Source organism: Halyomorpha halys, unplaced genomic scaffold, assembly GCF_000696795.3.
Source record: "Halyomorpha halys isolate HHAL.00 unplaced genomic scaffold, Hhal_1.1 Scaffold237.1, whole genome shotgun sequence".
Classification (NCBI taxonomy): domain Eukaryota; kingdom Metazoa; phylum Arthropoda; class Insecta; order Hemiptera; family Pentatomidae; genus Halyomorpha; species Halyomorpha halys.
This window is the reverse complement of record NW_027112495.1, coordinates 720,100-738,425: the sequence shown is the minus strand read 5'-3', so window position 1 is coordinate 738,425 and position 18,326 is coordinate 720,100. Positions and strand designations below refer to the sequence as shown.

Sequence of the window (18,326 nt, the reverse complement as noted above, 5' to 3'; positions counted from 1 at the left end):
TATATCAAATAATGTTTTAAATTTTAATTTTTTTGAGAATTCACAACAGCAGCTGTTATCTGATAACCTTTTATAAGGGAATCTCTTAGAACCCTATAATTTTTAAATAGTTATGCATTTTTCAGAATGAAATATAAAATAAAATAAAACAACATGCATTATTCGATTTGAAATTTTGTTTCAGCGAAATCCGAACGATTCAATTTCATCGATTCCTCAAAGTCACCATAAATCACTTTATGAAGCTACAGATTTTATGAAAAGTGAAGGTATTTTTTTTGACAAAAAAATTCTACACCTAAAACTTGTTCATTTTATTTCCAAATTTGAATTTTTCCTAGTCAAATAATGACAGATTAACATTATCAACAAAAATTTAACTTATCTCTATGTGTTACTTTATTAATAGTAATTTATTAATAATAATTCCACAAAAGGGGATATTTTGAATTTGATAGAAAATTCATTTAACATGTTAAATTAAAGGACAAGATTGCTCCTAAAGTGCATTAAACAAGCTAAGTTGAGTGTTGGTAAACATATGAACGTTTAATAGTTACTGAGATAAATAATAAATCAAAAATTGGTTCCGAACAACTATAAATCAATATTTAGTGAATTTCTTGGCAAATAATGTGAATTGCTCCTACGAAGATAAATGTCAATGTCACGCATTTAACTAGCTTTAATTTGAGTATATTAGATCCATTTTTTTAAAGAAAAAAGTATAATCTCGGGAGCTATTGAGTGTAAATACTTTTAGAGCCCATTTTTAGAAAATTTACTCTTCTTTAAATATTGTTCTATTATTAGTGTTTTATGTAGTTTTAAGGATATGGTTCTCAGAATATAAAATTAATTTTTTTACGCTTTGAAACAGCCGCCATTTTGTATTCCTCTAAGTATAATTGGCAAACTCATCGATTTGTTTTACTAGTAACTATGTTTAGTTTTCATTGAAATAATAAAAAATAGGGGTAAAATAACTTCTTGAATTCTTGGACAAGCCCTTGTGTGAGAGGGTTTTCTGGAAGCTACTCATTACATACCACATCGCAATGCAATTATAGTCCTCTTCCTTCATGTTCATTCTGGACAAACTTCAAAAGGAACAACAGTAACTTTAATAGAAAAATTATTTTAGAAATAAAAAGAGTATTTGACTGTAGATCAGTGGTTCCCAACACCTAGAAGTCTGGGGACAACTAAATTAGAAATTGAACCTTTGGTAGAGGGTTCCTGACTTGGGTAGAGGGGAGTCATCGAAAAATATTTGGCTGAAGGTGCATTTTCGGAAACATTTATTAAGCATTAACCAGTTAAAATCGTTTAGATAGCTCTCTAACATCCAGAAAGATAATTAATAAAATCATTCTAGAGTTGAATCCTCACAAATTATTATATCCCTCATATGTGTTGCCAGAAGCCTCCGACGGCCCACACCAAGAACCAGATACTCGCGACATTTTAGCCCGCGGTCACCAGTCACAACTGGTTCACAAACCACTGATTTAGATTAATGAGAAGAACCTAAGAAGCCTAGATTAAGAGATTGTAATGGGGTAATTTTTTTTTTTTGTGCTGATATAAATTATAAACTTCGTTTTATTCATTTGTTTTTTTTTCCATTTCTTCTGCGGGGGTCTCGGGGAGTATGACATCAATGGTGCACTGAGTCCTGTACCATTTATGCCACATTTGATAGTGCTCTTCGATTCTCGAAAAAAAGCAGCCCACAGCGAAGACGTCCATAGCAGAAGTGAATCCAAGGCAGAAGTAGGTTAGTATGCGCCCAGTCACGATGACAAGATCTTTCATGGAGGAAATCTTGAACAAAATATACTGACTCGTATACAAATAGATTACAATCGGTACTTGTGTAGATGATGTGCGACCATGGGCACTATCGGTAACTGTTATGAGAAAGATTTCAATGAGACCTTTTCATTTCTGTTTATATTATGTTGATTAGTTATTTGCGTTTTTTTGTAAGTGAATTTCGTTCACTTCTTTCTAAAATGGTTAATTGTCGTCTCTGGAGTTTATTTATTTGTATTTTTCATACTTCTACTGAACTTTGTCTAGAAAAAATATGAAAATTTTAAATGGAAGACAGAGCATTCAAATATGAGCTTAAAAGGATCCGTTGTCGTTTTGGTCATATTTTGATGTCCACAGCTGTGATCTAATTAAAGGAGTAATAATAATGATGGAAAAAGTGTAATAGAGGATATAAGCTGCCAGGAAATTGAAGTGAGATTGTCAGGACTTGTGATGAAGGCCAGAGGCGTAGCAGAGGAGCAGGAGCCAATCACCGGTGACTTCTGTGTCAATTTAGTCTACTATTGTAATCATTCCTATTAACCTCAGCGTAAACCTGAGCTCCGAGGGCGTGGTCAACTACTACTACTCTGGGTTCACTTTTCCTTGAAGAAGAATAAGATATGCCACTTCCCTGGTAATAATAGTGGTGCAGGTTATAACCCACAAAATTAATTTTTCTGTTACATAAAATTATTATTGAATAAACTAGATAACAGTCGACTTCCGACAAGACATATACAGACCCCAACAGGATCCTTTTCAATTGAGATTGTGATCTAAATTTGCATAATTACTAATAATTTTTTTCTTTAATGTTTGTTTTTAAAATGTTATTTTTTTAATGATGTAATTTTAGTAATCAGATGTAATTAAAACGTAATATTTTATTAGTCACCGATAGCGTTCGTTGTTGCCCATCATCTACGTACCACATAAATACCATTTAAAATCAAAAGAAAATATAAACTAGTAAAGTTGTCCTTTAGCATTAAGTAAGTCTTAAAATAATTGAGAATGATTTTTAATATTATTATTATATAGTATACTACATACTACTTAATAATATTGAATATTTAGTAATAATATTAAGCTAATATTTAATAATAAGTGGTCTGATCTACAAAATATTTAAAACTCTAATAATGACTTTTTTGTCTATAAATTGCTCCGTGTTAATGATCGCTGCCATCGGAAACCTAAATTCATTTGTATTCTAAATAGTCCAATAGTAGAAGCACTCGATCCCTTAAAATAATCTTATTTTGAGTCGAAATTAAATGCAGGTGAGCTTTATTTATCAACGCTCCATAAAAAAAATAAATAAATTAATCTGCATTACTACAACCGATGAAGAGTAAGGTTTTCGTCATGAAGTACTGTTCCTTGATAAACGGTTGTGCAAGGGGGTAATTTAATCTGAACGACACCAGACCGCCAGATTTTACCCAATTAAGAGTGCCTAGATCAGGAGGCTGGGTAGAACCTACAGGGCTGACTCACACCGCTACAATGAAATAGAAAATAATTATCTGCTACAGCCGGATTCGATCCCCCGTACTTGGAGTTAGTAGTAAATTGCCTTACCATTGAGCTACTTGCAACCACCTTAATGGTCTGTTTGCAACTGAAAATTCTGTTCAAGATTTAGTCATAAAATTGTTCATTACTAATTTTAGCCTAATCCTGATTCGTATATGTTAAGTCATTTTGGAAAATGTATGGTTCGTATGTGTATGACGTCTCTAGTCTAACTGTTTTAGGATATGATGTGTGAAATAATAAAACATATGGTAATTATAGAATTTATTAAACGTCTCAATTAAATTGTCAACTAATGTGCTAGTAGCCTCTCCTCTTAAGACAGAATCAAAACTAGCTTAATAAATGCCCCTTTCCATTAATTAACATCGAGAGTAGCTCAGTGACTGTCTATGGCCAGAGAGGAGAGCATCTAGAAGGAGTGTCGTAGGTCCCTCCCTCCCCAATAATTAGACAACCCGAAATTTTAGATTTAAGAGTTTACTTCTAACGCAAAAATCGGGGGTAGCTATTATAAGGGGTTGTTACATCACTCCTAATATACCCGATATTACGTAAAAAAACTTTTTGGGGAGTTAATTTTTCCAAAGATGTCTTTCCTCTCCACGTTATTGAAAATACGTCGCTGGATGTATTATTGTAGAAGGGAGCTGTTAAAAAGGAATTTAAACGTATCAGGTACTGGTCATTTTTCTGGGAAGCTAGAACATAACCCCCTAATTATGTGAATTCTAATATTCAATGCATGTAAAAAAGAGATAAAATTTTATTAGATATCTCCTTAATCACGGAAAGTTGTTTAAGAAGCTGTGGGTTGGAATATTTAAATAGCATCCGAACAATTAATTTATAACACTTGCATATTGTTTGCTCTATTGTATTAAAAAATGTAAATATGTTTTACAAAAGAAAATATTACATGTAATTGGGATTCAGCGTTGCTTAAAAATGAATAGAAATCGCCATTTTCAATATCATTAATGAGGAATATCTCGAAAAGGGCCGTGGTGAGGTGGTTGAGGAAGAGGATGAGTGGCAAGGACACGATGAGGCGAACCACGTCGTAGGTCAAATAGACCCTCTCCGATCTACACTCTTCTGATCGTAACCAAATTTTGATTCCTTTCAAAATGCCGAACCTACAAAATATGCGGTTCATTATTCATTATTCGGCTATGAATTTCTATTTTCTTATCACTCACTATCTTATTAGTAAAACTAACTTGGGGTTCCTCCTGATTGTGAAGTTGAAATGGCAGAGTTCGCACCTATCCGAGTCACTAGTGGCCAGCCATCTTTCCAAGCAGCTCTTGTGAATGTACGCCATCGTTCCTCTACAGTTACATGGCGTGAGATTCCGCTCTGAGAGGCTTCTCTGGTGGCAAATTCTACAAAAGTACCTGGTACAACTTCATTAATTAATATCATGGAATCAATAAATCTTCATAAGTATATTAAAGTTTTGTAGACATACGGTTCAGGTGTAGTTGATTTCTCAGTCTCCTTCAATGAAGTGAAGCTGAAGTTGAAGTTCTCCATCAAGTACTCGCTGGAATCATATTCGCTAATCATTGTTAATGAGCTTTCTCTCGGAGAGACCGGTACTGATTCTTGCTTCGTCGGGATCCATAAAACATTCAGTGTATTTCCTTGGTCCTGGTAGTCATCTTGTTGTTGTCCAGGTATTTGTTCGTTCTGGTTCTCTATGTCTGTTTGAGTACTTCCTTGTTCCTGGTAAACATCTTGTTGATTACAGTCATGTTCTGGTCCAGATTTTTGTTCTTTTTGGTCCTTTATGCCTGATGCGGTACTTCCTTGTGCCTGGTAAACATCTTGTTGGTTAATGTTCTGTTCTGGTCTAGTTCTTTTTGCGTTCTCGTCCACTTCGTTCTGGTGCTTAAAACTTGTGGGAATACTATTTTGATCCAGATCAACATCATGTTGGTTATTTTCCAGTTGTTTCCCAGATGTTTGCTCGTTTTGATTCTGTACGGCTCTGAGAGTACTTTCTTGATCCTGGACATCGTCAACACCAAAGTCTGGAGCATTAAAATCGAGATGAAACATGTTAGTATTTTTATTTCGATTTGTAAATTTTATACTGTACTTTAACATTATAAGAAGTAATTTGAAAATTTCATTGTTAATTCTTAAAGCAGGATTTTAAGACGCATTTGTATCGGATACTTTTTTGATCTCAGGCATCAAGTACGAGTAAATCACCAGGAATCGCGTTTGACGATTTACATGAAAACCATGCCGAAAGTAGGAAAACCCCAAAGAGCAAAATTATTTCAGAATTCAACTTCTGATAAAGATCCATCATTATAATTGAGAATTTTATTTATAAATTGAGGTGTGATACCATACCAGCCATGTTAGTCTCCTAGACAAGTCAAGGAAATAATATCGTGATAACGAATCATTACAGGAAATTAATTCTAAAAAGGATTTTTATCCTATGGTTAGTTGGATTTTTCGCAATATTTGAACGGGTTTTTTTGACATTTTAAAAAAGTAAACCTAAACAAATGTTCGCTTTTTTGGCTATTTATGAAATCAGGGCGCGTTAGTTAAAAAATGCTCGATATAAATTCGTCTTAGAATTTCATTTGCTATCAGAATCCGTAAAGAAAGGTAGTACCCCATCTCTCTGGATACCCCATCTCGCAGTTAAGTGCGCTTGAGAATGTTAGCTATTTAACAATATCCTCACAAGATAGGTCCCATGGTTGTCTTGGTTTGGTAGGGTTCCGAAACCTAAAAAACCGTGTTTTCATTGGAAACCATTTGCAACAAAACTATTAAGTTTCCAAATAAATTTCAATACCATTAGTTGAAAAATTAAGGATTACCGGGTGTAAAAAAGTTCTATCCAGAGGTATAGACTTTTAATAAGGATTATAAACTTTGAAGGACTATTTGTCAAAATATAAGGTTGTTACAATCTTAGTGATTACCAATGTAATACAGTCATACCAATGTAAGATCTAGCGAAAATCAGATCAAAATTTCAAAAATTGTAGAGATTAGGGTAAGTGAACATCACCATCAAGTGAACATAAAGATACTTTATATATTTAGAAAAAACTTCTTATTTATTAACTTTTCATGAAACCATTATTTGACATGGAAACATTGGGATCAGAATTTAAAATAACAGATATTTTCACTTAAGTGAGTGAGCTTACCGTTGAGAAATAAATGAAATATAATTACCTTCTGTCAATACTCCCATTTTTTCAATCAGTTGGGAAACTCTGAATCCGACATATCACTAGAGAGATTATTTCGCCAATTGCGTAACCTTTTCGATCTATTATGCATGGAATCTTTCTTCGCTTCTCCTAAAACACATTAATTGGAACTACTTATTATTTAATTGCTTTGACTATTCTACAAAATACTCCTGTCCGATAATACTCCATAAAAAAGGTAAGTCATCCAAGAGACAATAGCCAACTCAACAAGTGAAAGTCAAAGAATGTAATTTTTCTAATGCAGGTATATTGAATAAAGGAATAATCTTTAAATGATTCCTGTATATCTTCAAATAATACCTCTATCTTATTGAATCCATAAATTTTTGTATTGGAATTTTTAAGGTTGATATCCCAAAAATAGATAATACAATAATTGTACATAAAGAAAATAATATGTTTAAAAGAAAAATACTTGAGTCGGTTTATATGTTAGAAAACATCGGTTATACAGTGAATTTTAATACAGATACAAGAAATTTGAATCAACACTTAAATTTTATGATAAACAAAATTTATTTATGATAAATATGGGTAAATTGTATGTTACTATTTACAATTAACTTTTGAATTTTAATAATAAAAGAAATAAGAATTTAGATAAAAATGCATTTTGAAATAAATCAATTATATGCCTAACTTGAGTGTATAGAAGGTTAAAAATATTTTGTGATAATGGTGTCAAGGTTAATCTGTAATTTAAAGTTTTAAAATTTAATGGAAACGGGATAAAGTAGGTAATTAAATATAAGCTCAGGCAAATTTATTAATAAATTAATATTATTCTCTATTGTTTTATTGTTTCATAAGGTGATTTTGACGGAAATTAATGACCTACTCAGTTTTGAAAATTGGATGAGAGGTGTAAATTTATATTTAAGGTATGCTGGTTTATTATTAATAATGTTTTATGTTAAAAATGTATGTATGATAAAGCCTGTTATTTATAATATTGTTCCTGAGGATGACCAAATTGGCTGAAACTTTGGACATTTAAGGAAATAATAAACAATGTTTTGACACTTAACATTTATACATATTATTTTATTTAAACAATAATGACATCATCAAGAAAGTGAAAAGATAATTATATAAACATAGGTAAATGTTTACGTACTCAACCTTTGGCAAGAATGACGACTCACCTTACAGGAATCCAACTTATCCTAGCCTTATCAATATAAATCAGAAGAAGTGTAATATTTTATTTAGCGCCGTTCATTCCTTCAATAATTTCCTTAATATTAAATATGGGCATCCCAAGTGGGGAATTGTTCTGGAAGATATTATAGCACAAGAGCCGGGAAGAAAAAAAGGCAGTTATCTCACCCCAATTTTTGATTACTTTAATGAAAACTATATATAATTACTAGTCAAAACTGATGAGTCTGCCAAGTATATGTAGGGGAAATACAAAATGGTGACTGTTTCAGAAAATTAAAAAAGAATTAATTTTTCATTCGGAGCTCTATATCTTAAAACTACCAACAACACTAGAAAATCTAAAAGAACATTATTTAAAGAAGAGTAAATTTGCTGATATATGAGCCATACTAGAGCTATTTACATCCAATAGTTCTCGAAATGCCTTTTAAAAAGCAATATTTCATAAAAATGTACTGAAATATCAGTAGTTAGTGAATCTATTTTGAGAAATCTATATCTCAATAACCATTCTACGTACAAATGTCTATTAGCACTCGAATTAAAGCTAAATAATTGTACTATGAAGTAGTTTATGACCTTTACCTTCGTAGGAATAGTAGTTTTCATGATATTTACTAAAATATATTGATTTACAGTTGTTAGGACAATAGGTTTGATTTATGAAAAACTTTATTTCAGAAACCTTTGGATGTACAGATGTCTGCCACGACTCAAATTAAAGCTAGTTAAATTTACTATAAAATATTTTATAACGTTTATCTTTGTAGGAGTAGTAGTTTTTATGATATTGGACAATATAAACTCACAAAATGTTAATTTCTACTTGTTCGTATAAAATGTTGGATTTTTAAAAAAAATATATCTCTAGATCCATAAGATGCACATATGTCTGCCAACACTCAAGATAAAGGAAATGTAACTTACTATTAAGTAGTTTATGATACCTCTCTTCGTAGAGGTAGTAGTTTTTATATTTACATATTAATATAAATTTGGCAAATGAAAATTTGTTCGAACAACTATAAATCAATTTATTTTAGCAAAACTATTACTTCTACGGAAATAAATGTCATAAACTACTTTATAGCTCATTAAACTCGCTTTAATTTGAGTGCTAATAGACATCTGTACGTCAAATGGTTTTTGAGATATCGATTTTTCAAAATAAATTCACTAACTACTGATCTTTCAGTACGTTCCATACAACATTTTTATGAAATGTTGATTTTTAAAAAGCTATATCTCGAGAACTATTGGACGTAAATAACCATATTAGGGCTTATATTTTAGCAAATTTACTCTACTTTAAATAGTGCTCTCTTAGATTTTCTATTATTGTTGGTAGTTGTAAAGATATAGAGCTCCGAATAAAAAATTGATTATTTTTAACGAATTGAACCAGCCGCCATTTTTTATTCATTCTACCTATACTTGGCAGACTCATCAATTTTGACAAGTAATTATACCTAGTTTTCAATAAAGTAATAAAAATAGGGGTGAGATAACTGCCTTTTTTCTTCTCTTGGGCTCTTGTACTATTAGGGCTAATAAATCATTTCAGCGCAACCAATTGCACCTTGCTTAAACACTTTACTTTTTATCAATATTACACTCCCTCGCAAATAACCTAACTGCAACAAGTAACCTTTACATAACCCACTATTTTTTATTACTAATTAGTGTTGCCACTTAAGTATATGGTATATGAAAAGTACTAGAAAATAACGATTTTGCTGACCAAAACCACCTAAATTTGTCAAATTATCTCTTATTGCTTTTGATTATGACTGCAATTGGAATAAAATAACATTATTAGTCAGTGGTTAATGAGAAAACCCAAAATAGAATCGTCGTACTTACGGTAGTTCATTGCGAGTCCTTTATAGATAATGGCTTGCATCTTTTTTTTTAATTTTTCGTTTTACACCATATTGATATATCAAAATTGGCAATGCCAATTTCGAGATTTCTTTTATGATCATAATGTGGACGAAGTTGACATTGATAAACAGCTGAGATAAGTATGCAGTTAAAAAAATAAATAAATTAAATCATATACTACGTTATCTATTCTGTCTTTCTTTTATTAAAATTCTCAGTTCTTTCTAATGTGACGCAGTAACACAGACATAGCAATCGAAATAACTTTTTTCTAATCAGGGGGATCTAAAATGGAAAGATCTGTTGAAAACTGCACATCAAAAATTTAACGGCTGTGTATGTAGCTACGTTTTGAACTTATTTTTGATGAAATCTTTCTTTTTATACCCGTACTATACTATGGCCCTTATTACATAGTTATGCAAAATTATACAATTAATCCCCACATTAAAAAAAATAAAACAATAACCTTTTTTATTTTCACCTGTAAATAATGTGCGAAAAAGTTCCATGGAGTTATTTGGATGTACTGAAAACCGTGTATTTTATAATTCTTTCTGCTTATATCTCCAATATTACTGGGTTTGGTTAAAAATAATATTTAAAACAAATTGAATGAATGAATGAAATAGGCTTTTATTTATGCAATAAATTAAAATCATTACAAAATACAGTCATAATGTATGTTAATGTATTACAAATACATTAACTTCTAACAATTTTCTTTCAATCTTTCTGTATCCTTTCCTGCATAGGCCTTTCCTTTCTGGAGTAATAGTAAGCGCTTCCCGGGGTGTCCAGCCCTATTGGGAGGCGAGTTCCTTCCCTTTTTTCTTGCAGATATCCTTGCCCCTAGCAGCTCTCCACCAGTTGGGTCCTGCCATCCTCTTGAACATATTGCTCCATCTTTTCTTTTGACGTCCTCTTCTTCTTTGAAGGTCGTATTTTGAACCTATGTCATCTTCGCATCGAATGTCATCCTTGCGCAGGGGCCATGCTAATCTTCTCTGTATTGTTCCAATTTTAGTATATGTACCGCCGAAGCGAGTACTAGAACAAATTAAAGTACATTACATTTACTACGAAATACGTTGTATGACATTTATTTGTAAACTATGTAGTTTGTGAAATATTCAGCGGACAAACATTAGACTAATTAAATCAGATCCCTAAGAACCCTAAGTCTTCGCTGTTTCCGATTTGAAACTTTAGTGCGTGTTCCTGTGTAACGATAAAGATGACTCTTTAGTTATGTTCTTTATTTGTCAATGCAACAATATTTACACTTGACATATATAAAAAAACATTCATAATTATTATTAACATAACGTTCAGTTTTTTTAGATAACAACACACAAGTTCTTCATAATTAATTATTTGTAATTGATCATATGCCGAGAGGTTTCAAATGGGTTTTCCACTAAAACAAATGTAAAATAATGAAACTTTAAATGAATTATAATTAAAAATAGATTTAAAAGAAATATACTAAAGAAATAAAAATGTTGATAATAATTTTGACTGTGGCAAACTCATTTCAAACACTCTCTTTGCAAACGTCAATCATTGCCGCTGAAGACGTTAATCAAACCACCACAAACCCATTAATTATTTGTTAAATTCCTTATTATTCTGTATTTATAAATTGTTTATTATTGCTAACGAAGATAACCAATTATTTATTTCAAATAAGCAAAATTAAAAAAAAAAAAAGTACTTTAGAGGAATTTGTTTTTCAAAATTTGTCATTTAAGCCCTGTAAAACTATTTTAATCTATATGTTATAAAAGCTCACTTAATCGTGTTTAATAAAAATATTTAGAGCTATTTTTGAGAAAATCCAAAAAAAAGTATACATTTTTTCCGGCTAATCAATTTTAAAAAGTTGCCGTAACATTCGAGACGTACATATGCCCTAAATATTTCATTTCTGTTTCATATGAGACTGAAAAGACAGGAAACTGCTCGTCGATTCCGACTATTACAACATTTACTAGACAAACGGTCCAAACTTCCAATCCATTACAAAAGACTGATCTACATGACTGTTATAAGGCCTATCTGGACATATGGAGTTGAGCTATGGGGCTCCACTAAGCCATCGAATTCCTTCCGAATCCAATACTTACAGTCCAAAATCCTTCGTAAAATCCTTAATGCTCCTTACTTTGTCACAAATCAAATCATCAATCAGGACTTCAATGTCGCATATGTTGCCGATTTGGCCAGAATCAGATACCATTCCCTCCATGATAAACTTCCCAACCACCCAAATGAACTCGTTTCTAACCTGGCTTCTCCTGCACTACCTAATAATCCTCCTAGGCGTCTGAAAAGAAGATGGCCTCGAGATCTTCTCCTTTGGAAAGGTTTTTGGAGTTCTATCTATGGGTAGATTCTCCACATGTTTGTATCATGTCATAATATCACTTACAGCAATATTACTTCACGTGTATATATGTATACAGTTGTAAATAACAATAAATGAATTATTAAAAAAAAAAACTGTCCCAACCCAGACCATTTTGTATTTTTACGAGACTTATTGTTATTTGGGCTCAAGAGAAATCAAAACATGTATCCTTCAAAAACTGGAATTCGAAATTTTGCATGATCACAATACTCCACTTATTACATATGGTTTTAACACTATATTAATTTCGAATTATTGAAGAAATGTAAAATTATTAATTATTAAAATTATGTAGTCTTAATGTATAATAAGTGGTGATCAGGAAGCAATACATTTTTTAACTTATCAATTAACGATTTCTTTCTTTGCATTTTCCCTGTCTTGAACGTATATTTTTTTTGTCCTTAACTCTTGGTTCATTTTCAAATATTTCCGAAATACCCAAGTAATATTTATTAATTGATACATTGACATTTTTAATAGACATTCATTGTAAGGGAAGAATGAATTTTTTTTCCTCCAACAATTTCCTGTGTTATTCAAGATATCTCTGTCCATTGTGTGCCCTGTCAACAGATTCATTGTCCAATAGGTTCAGATCCAATAGAATTCTCTCTAACGATGGATTTTTCTCCATATATATATTAATCACAAACAGTTTCTTTTAATACAATAAAGATCATCATATAAAATAATGTTTTCATCAGTGTAGGACTGAGGAAGATCTGAAGATATAAAGATCAAATTTAAATGCGGCAGATGAATGAGAATTCAACCAGATAAATGAGTGATGTTTCCATGGAAACATTTCCAGAAGTGTTAATATCGAAAGCGAATTCGTTGAGTCCATTTATGACTCAATATAAACAAACATAATTCAGTTGGAAGATAATTAGTAATTAATTGTAGGAAGATGGTCAGAGTGACGGTCAAGAAAGTGTAAAAATAGCAGAAAAATTATTTGTACATTATCAGTTGTTAACGTTTCGCCCCACTTCAAGGGTTTTATCAGAAAAAGATTAAAAAATTGTAAAGCACAAAAAACTAGAAAAGTATACAGTATGAATGGTATAGGAAAAAAAAGTGAATTAAATAAAATAATACAAATATAATTTAATAGAATAATAATTAATAACGAGTATGTTAATGAATTGTAGAATTGAAAATTTACCACAGGATTAGTATTTAATGAAAAAATAATTAACAGAAGAAATAACAGACGTGGTAAAATTTTAAAAAGGAAATGAGAGGAAATAAATGAAGTATAAGTGTATTCTTGTAGTCGTATAATATTTTTTAATGTTGTTATCATTAAGTACTGATAAAGGCCTGAAAAGTGGGGCAAGATGATTGATATGTAAATAAGCTTTATAAGCAACTAGATTAGTGTTATTTTAGAAATTTATCATAATAAAAAATAAAACTATGTACTAAAATTTGTGATACTAATTGATAAATATTATAAAGACAAATTGACTTGGGCATAAAAACGTGTATTTGAAAAGATTTAAACTTGGATATATCAAATTTAGGTATGAAAGGGCCAATATAGTATTATTGTTGAGGTATAACAAGAAAGTTAAAAAAGATAAATACTTTAATAAATATATAAATAACTGACCGTATAATTTCAAATTTTTGTTCAAGTTGATAGCTTTGGCGACTTTTTTAAGTCGTAAACACTCGTCAAAGTCGCCAAAGCTATAAACTTGAACAGCCCTGATGCAGATCTACAAAGTGGGGCGAAACGTCAGCAAATATATAATTGTTAACTATTTTTGTTTATCTTTTAACCGCTACTCTGACCAACTTCTCCATTATTTTATAAATACTTTAAGGTCTCCTAGGTAATGGCCTAAGGTTGAAAAATAAAGAAAGTATCATACGATCTGTTTTAAAATACATATAAATTCCTATTTAAATGTACAAAATAATATACCTATATACAAATAATAAAACAATGAATTAAGAATAAAAAAATTACTAATGAAATCAACTAATACTTCTAAAATTAATAAAATAAATTACTCCCTTATCTCTATACTGAATCAAATAAATGATTAATCAATATAGAGTTCACATCACAATATTTTGTTTATATTCAGGTCTCATTCTGCTTTTGAATGTTTATAAGTTATTTAATCTTTTAACTATGATGCTCCTTATTACGTTACAAATAAACTCATTCACAAAGACCTTAACATCCCAATCGTTGCAGATTTGGCCCAAAACAGATATGCGTCTTTTCATTCCAAACTCCTTAACCATCCTAACCCATTAATTCTTAATCTTTCATCCTTAACGATCCTTGATAATCCTCCGAGGCATCAGAAAAGAAGATGGCCACGGTACATTCTAATTTTTTTTAAAATTATTTATTTAATGTAATTTACAACTGTACAAAATAATACAATAGGTAAATATGTAGTATGTTTCATGTACACTTGAAAATCTTGGGAAGGAACCACCCATTGGTAGTACTTCAAACATTAATTTAAATTAGAAGGTCCCGTGGCCATCTTCTTTTCAGACGCCTCGGAGGATTATCAGGGATTGTTAAGGATGAAAGATTAAGAATTAATGGGTTAGGATGGTTAAGGAGTTTGGAATGAAAAGACGCATATCTGTTTTGGGTCAAATCTGCAACGAATGGGATGTTAAGGTCTTTGTGAATGAGTTTATTTGTGACGTAATAAGGAGCATCAAGGATTTTACGTAGGATTTTGGATTGTAACGATTGGATGCGGGAAGAATTTGATGGTTTGGTGGAGCTCCAGAGCTCAATTCCATATGTCCAAATTGATCTGATTATTGTAGTGTATATTAATTTTTTGTAGTGAATGGGAAGTTTAGAGTAAGTGTTGTAGCAATCGGAATCTACGAGCGGTTTCTTGTCGTTTCAGTCTTGTGTGTGGATTCCAAGTAAGTCTCTTGTCAAGATGGAGTCCTGAGTATCGAATCTGTTCAACCGGCGTTAGTGGTGTATTTAGAAACGATACTGTAGGCCAGGAGGGCAGAGGTTTACGACGGAGAGTAAAGGTGATCTGGTGGGATTTGTCAGGATTTATTTTGAATCTCCAGTTTTTACACCATTCTTCAATAGATGTTATGTGTGCCTGTAGTGTTTGTGAGGCATTAGTTGGGTCGTTTTTTACAGAAAGTATACATGTGTCATCAGCGTATGTTGTTAGGACTGTGTTAGAGTGGGTTGGGATGTCAGCTGTAAAAACCGTATAAAGAATGGGACCTAAGATACTACCTTGAGGAAAACCGGCGGACTGAGAAAAGAGCGATGAGCAGGCTAGGTTATGATTTACTTTAAAGCTTCTATCAGTGAGGTAGGAGCGGATTATAAGGAAATATGTTGGGGGTAGGAATTGACGAAGTTTATAGAGCAGACCTGGATGTCAGACTCGATCAAAAGCTTGTTCCACATCGAGGAAGACTTCCGTGCAGTCCTTCTAATTTAAATTAATGTTTGAGGTACCACCAATGGATGGTTCCTTCCCAAGATTTTCAAATGTATATAAAACATACAACATATTTACTTATTGTATTATTTTGTACAGTTGTAAATTACATTAAATAAATAAAAAAAAATCTTTTAACTGCTGATACTTGGGAATGGAATTTGATTGAACATATACAAAAATTGACTGTTTTTTATAAATCAAGGGGCATCTGCTGCGATTCTCAAAATCTTATTTTGAAGAGCTAATAATTTAAAAATTTGAGGATTTATTGTCTAAGAAAGGAAAGGAAAAAAACGCTGAGTTGTAGTATATAAGTTTATTTCAATTACACATATATATTTATAATAGCAATGAATATATCGTTCCAGATGTAGACAGATATTGTCATGGGGTTTTGTCGGTGAGAAGGCAATGGCTGGTACCTTCTACCGTAGGCACGGAAACTTCGGGTACAAATTTTTGACCCTTTGCTTTACTTAAAAACTAAGACTAGATTAAATAGTAATCATTAAATACAAACCCCAAGTTATCCTATTGTCATTAATAATACAGTTGGATATGTTTGTACATTTGAATAAAATAACTTTACTACAATGTATTTGAATTTATTAATAATATTTTTTAAAATAATTTATGATTAATTAAAAACAAAACGAGATTGTAAGGAATATTTAATTCCATAATAAATCTTAATTATGTAATAAAACATGTACAATCAAATATATAATATAAAGTCTGCGCCCAAACTCCCATTGGCTGTAGGGGAACTTGGGCTTTTAGATAAATATATTCAATATAAAATATGATATATACGTAAGATATACATTCAAAAGAGATATCACTCTGAGACATTGACACCCCTTGTTAAAGCTACACCAAAATGTCTTCTACATGAGAACGAAAAGCATCAGAATGACCCGTACAGCATGAGCTCATTAAATAAACGGTACCAAATTTATATATGATATGGCGATATTAACATAGACATCTATATATAATAAATATATAATAATGTTGGATCCCTGCATCAATGTGGCACACATTCACAGCATATATATGATAACATTGTAAGTACTTAAAAACTAGCCATATATAACTATATGATTAACAATCATATAGTTATATATGTCTATTTTAATCGTAGTAAGATATCGCTGATTAAAATAGACATATATAACTATATGATTACTGCATCTTATCTACAAATAACTGTGATTGTCCTTGTATTCTTGCCTGATGTGTCTGTTATCATTGTTGTTGTCCGGGGCACATCAGCTAGGAAGGATGAAAGCGGGGAACTTATCGCTTACCACTGAATACATATTAGCTAATGGATACGACACATAATCTTATATCTATAATAAATGATAATATAGGAACATATCTATTTTTGACTAATGAATATATTATAATTACAATATCTACACAAACAAATGGAATCTTTGAGTTTACACGGCATATGGGACGTATAAACATATCAACACAGAGAGATCAGTACAACTGAGTAGATGTACGTTGCAATTGATTTGAAGCATTAATCTTTATGTTCCTACTTTACACTATTATAATACGTATCTAATATCTCTTAAAAATTTCTTCCATAATTGGCGCCCAAACACTCGGCCGACGTGACAGGAAACATTCCGACGTGACAGATACTCACGCAGAAGCAATATGATGGTTCTTAGACCAGCCACTCCAGTCAGACGTGAGTGCCTGCTGTTCCATAGTTAGCACTGATCACTCTACTCTCGCAGCAATATTCTTCTGGTTTCGTGATTTTCACGAGACGCTGAAATAAAGAATGTATAAGTATTCGTATTAAAGACAAAATTTTATTACAAATTTAATTTTATTTATTTAAAGTAAGTTAGGCTACGATTACATTAGTCTTTTTTGAAGTTAAATAATATATTGGCCAATCAGAGGTCGCAAATTAAATTTTAGAAAATTTAAATAATAAATAAATTAATCATAATTACATTCCAGAGGGTTCCTTTAGTAATGTATAGCTTGTAGAAAAAGTAGATGGGAATGCAAGATAAAGAGCTGGCCGTAAGAGCCCATCCTAAGTTGATACTCCACTTCGGGTAGACATACTCTCCTTCTAACATCTCTTCGTAGCTGAGCAATGAGGCCACAAATATCGTCTGCAATTCATTTAAGTAAACAGGCATGAATAAATAATTTTTGGATCCTAAGACTAAGTGTACTTGTATTAAAATCAAATAAAATTTACCAAGAGAAAGATGGGGCTGATGTAAGCCCAACAGAGGCGCCAGAAGAGCCCAGGCTTGTGGCCCAACATGAGCTCGATATCGCAGGAGAACCTCTCGACCCCGTACATCCAGCAGACCCCGACCGCCTCCACGAAGACCACGAAGAGGATGGCCAGTCCGGGGCCATACACGTTCAGCAAGTTCACAAGATGCACTCCACCCTAAGAAAAAAAAAGTTTAATAATCTCAGTGCTTTAGTTTGAATATAAATATTACCCTTTATATATTTTCAGTTCAACAGGGCAATATGATGCTGAATCACGTTAAAAAATATATTCTCAACAATCAACATGGCTTCATGCCCCAATAATCCACGGCATCTAGCTTACTGAGTTTGTTTCAGAGTGAAAAAAACAGCTAATCGTAAAATTGTTCTTACAATATTGAGTTTTCGGAAGTATTTACCTTGAGATAAGATAGGGGAGGGAGAGAGAGGGAGAGAGAGAGAGAGAGAGAGAGAGAGAGAGAGAGAGAGAGAGAGAGAGAGAGA

General features: G+C 31.8%; 2 protein-coding genes and 1 non-coding gene across 3 annotated transcripts in view; all 3 read right to left on the bottom strand.

The window, feature by feature from the left end:
• Positions 1-1,587: 1,587 nt before the first annotated feature.
• LOC106679960 (uncharacterized) lies at positions 1,588-9,819 on the bottom strand. The gene is made up of 6 exons (XM_014419374.2): positions 9,651-9,819; positions 6,583-6,710; positions 4,838-5,402; positions 4,587-4,763; positions 4,283-4,502; positions 1,588-1,827 (listed from the first exon to the last, which is right to left on the bottom strand). The coding sequence occupies exons 2-6, from the start codon at positions 6,599-6,601 to the stop codon at positions 1,606-1,608; spliced, it is 1,203 nt and encodes a 400-aa protein (XP_014274860.1). The 5' UTR covers positions 6,602-6,710; positions 9,651-9,819; the 3' UTR covers positions 1,588-1,605.
• Positions 9,820-10,617: 798 nt separating this feature from the next.
• Positions 10,618-10,722, bottom strand: LOC112210289 (U6 spliceosomal RNA). The gene has a single exon (XR_002945074.1). It is a non-coding gene; the product is annotated as a U6 spliceosomal RNA (small nuclear RNA).
• A 6,001-nt stretch (positions 10,723-16,723) lies between these two features.
• Positions 16,724-18,326, bottom strand: part of SerT (Serotonin transporter) — a 172,285-nt gene continuing 170,682 nt past the window's right edge. The window contains exons 11-13 of the mRNA XM_014419417.2: positions 17,797-17,997; positions 17,540-17,707; positions 16,724-17,349 (exon numbers count right to left, since the gene is read on the bottom strand). Coding sequence (XP_014274903.1) covers positions 17,260-17,349; positions 17,540-17,707; positions 17,797-17,997 — 459 coding nt within the window. The 3' untranslated portion in view covers positions 16,724-17,259. The remainder of the gene's footprint in view (positions 17,350-17,539; positions 17,708-17,796; positions 17,998-18,326) is intronic.

What these genes read in the sequence shown, in the direction of transcription:
- LOC106679960 (XM_014419374.2), bottom strand. An exon ending in ACAATCAGGAGGAACCCCAA is followed by an intron (nt 4,503 to 4,586) that starts GTTAGTTTTACT and finishes CATATTTTGTAG; the next exon opens with GTTCGGCATTTTGAAAGGAA. An exon ending in ACGCTGAATCCCAATTACAT is followed by an intron (nt 1,828 to 4,282) that starts GTAATATTTTCT and finishes ATTTTGTTCAAG; the next exon opens with ATTTCCTCCATGAAAGATCT.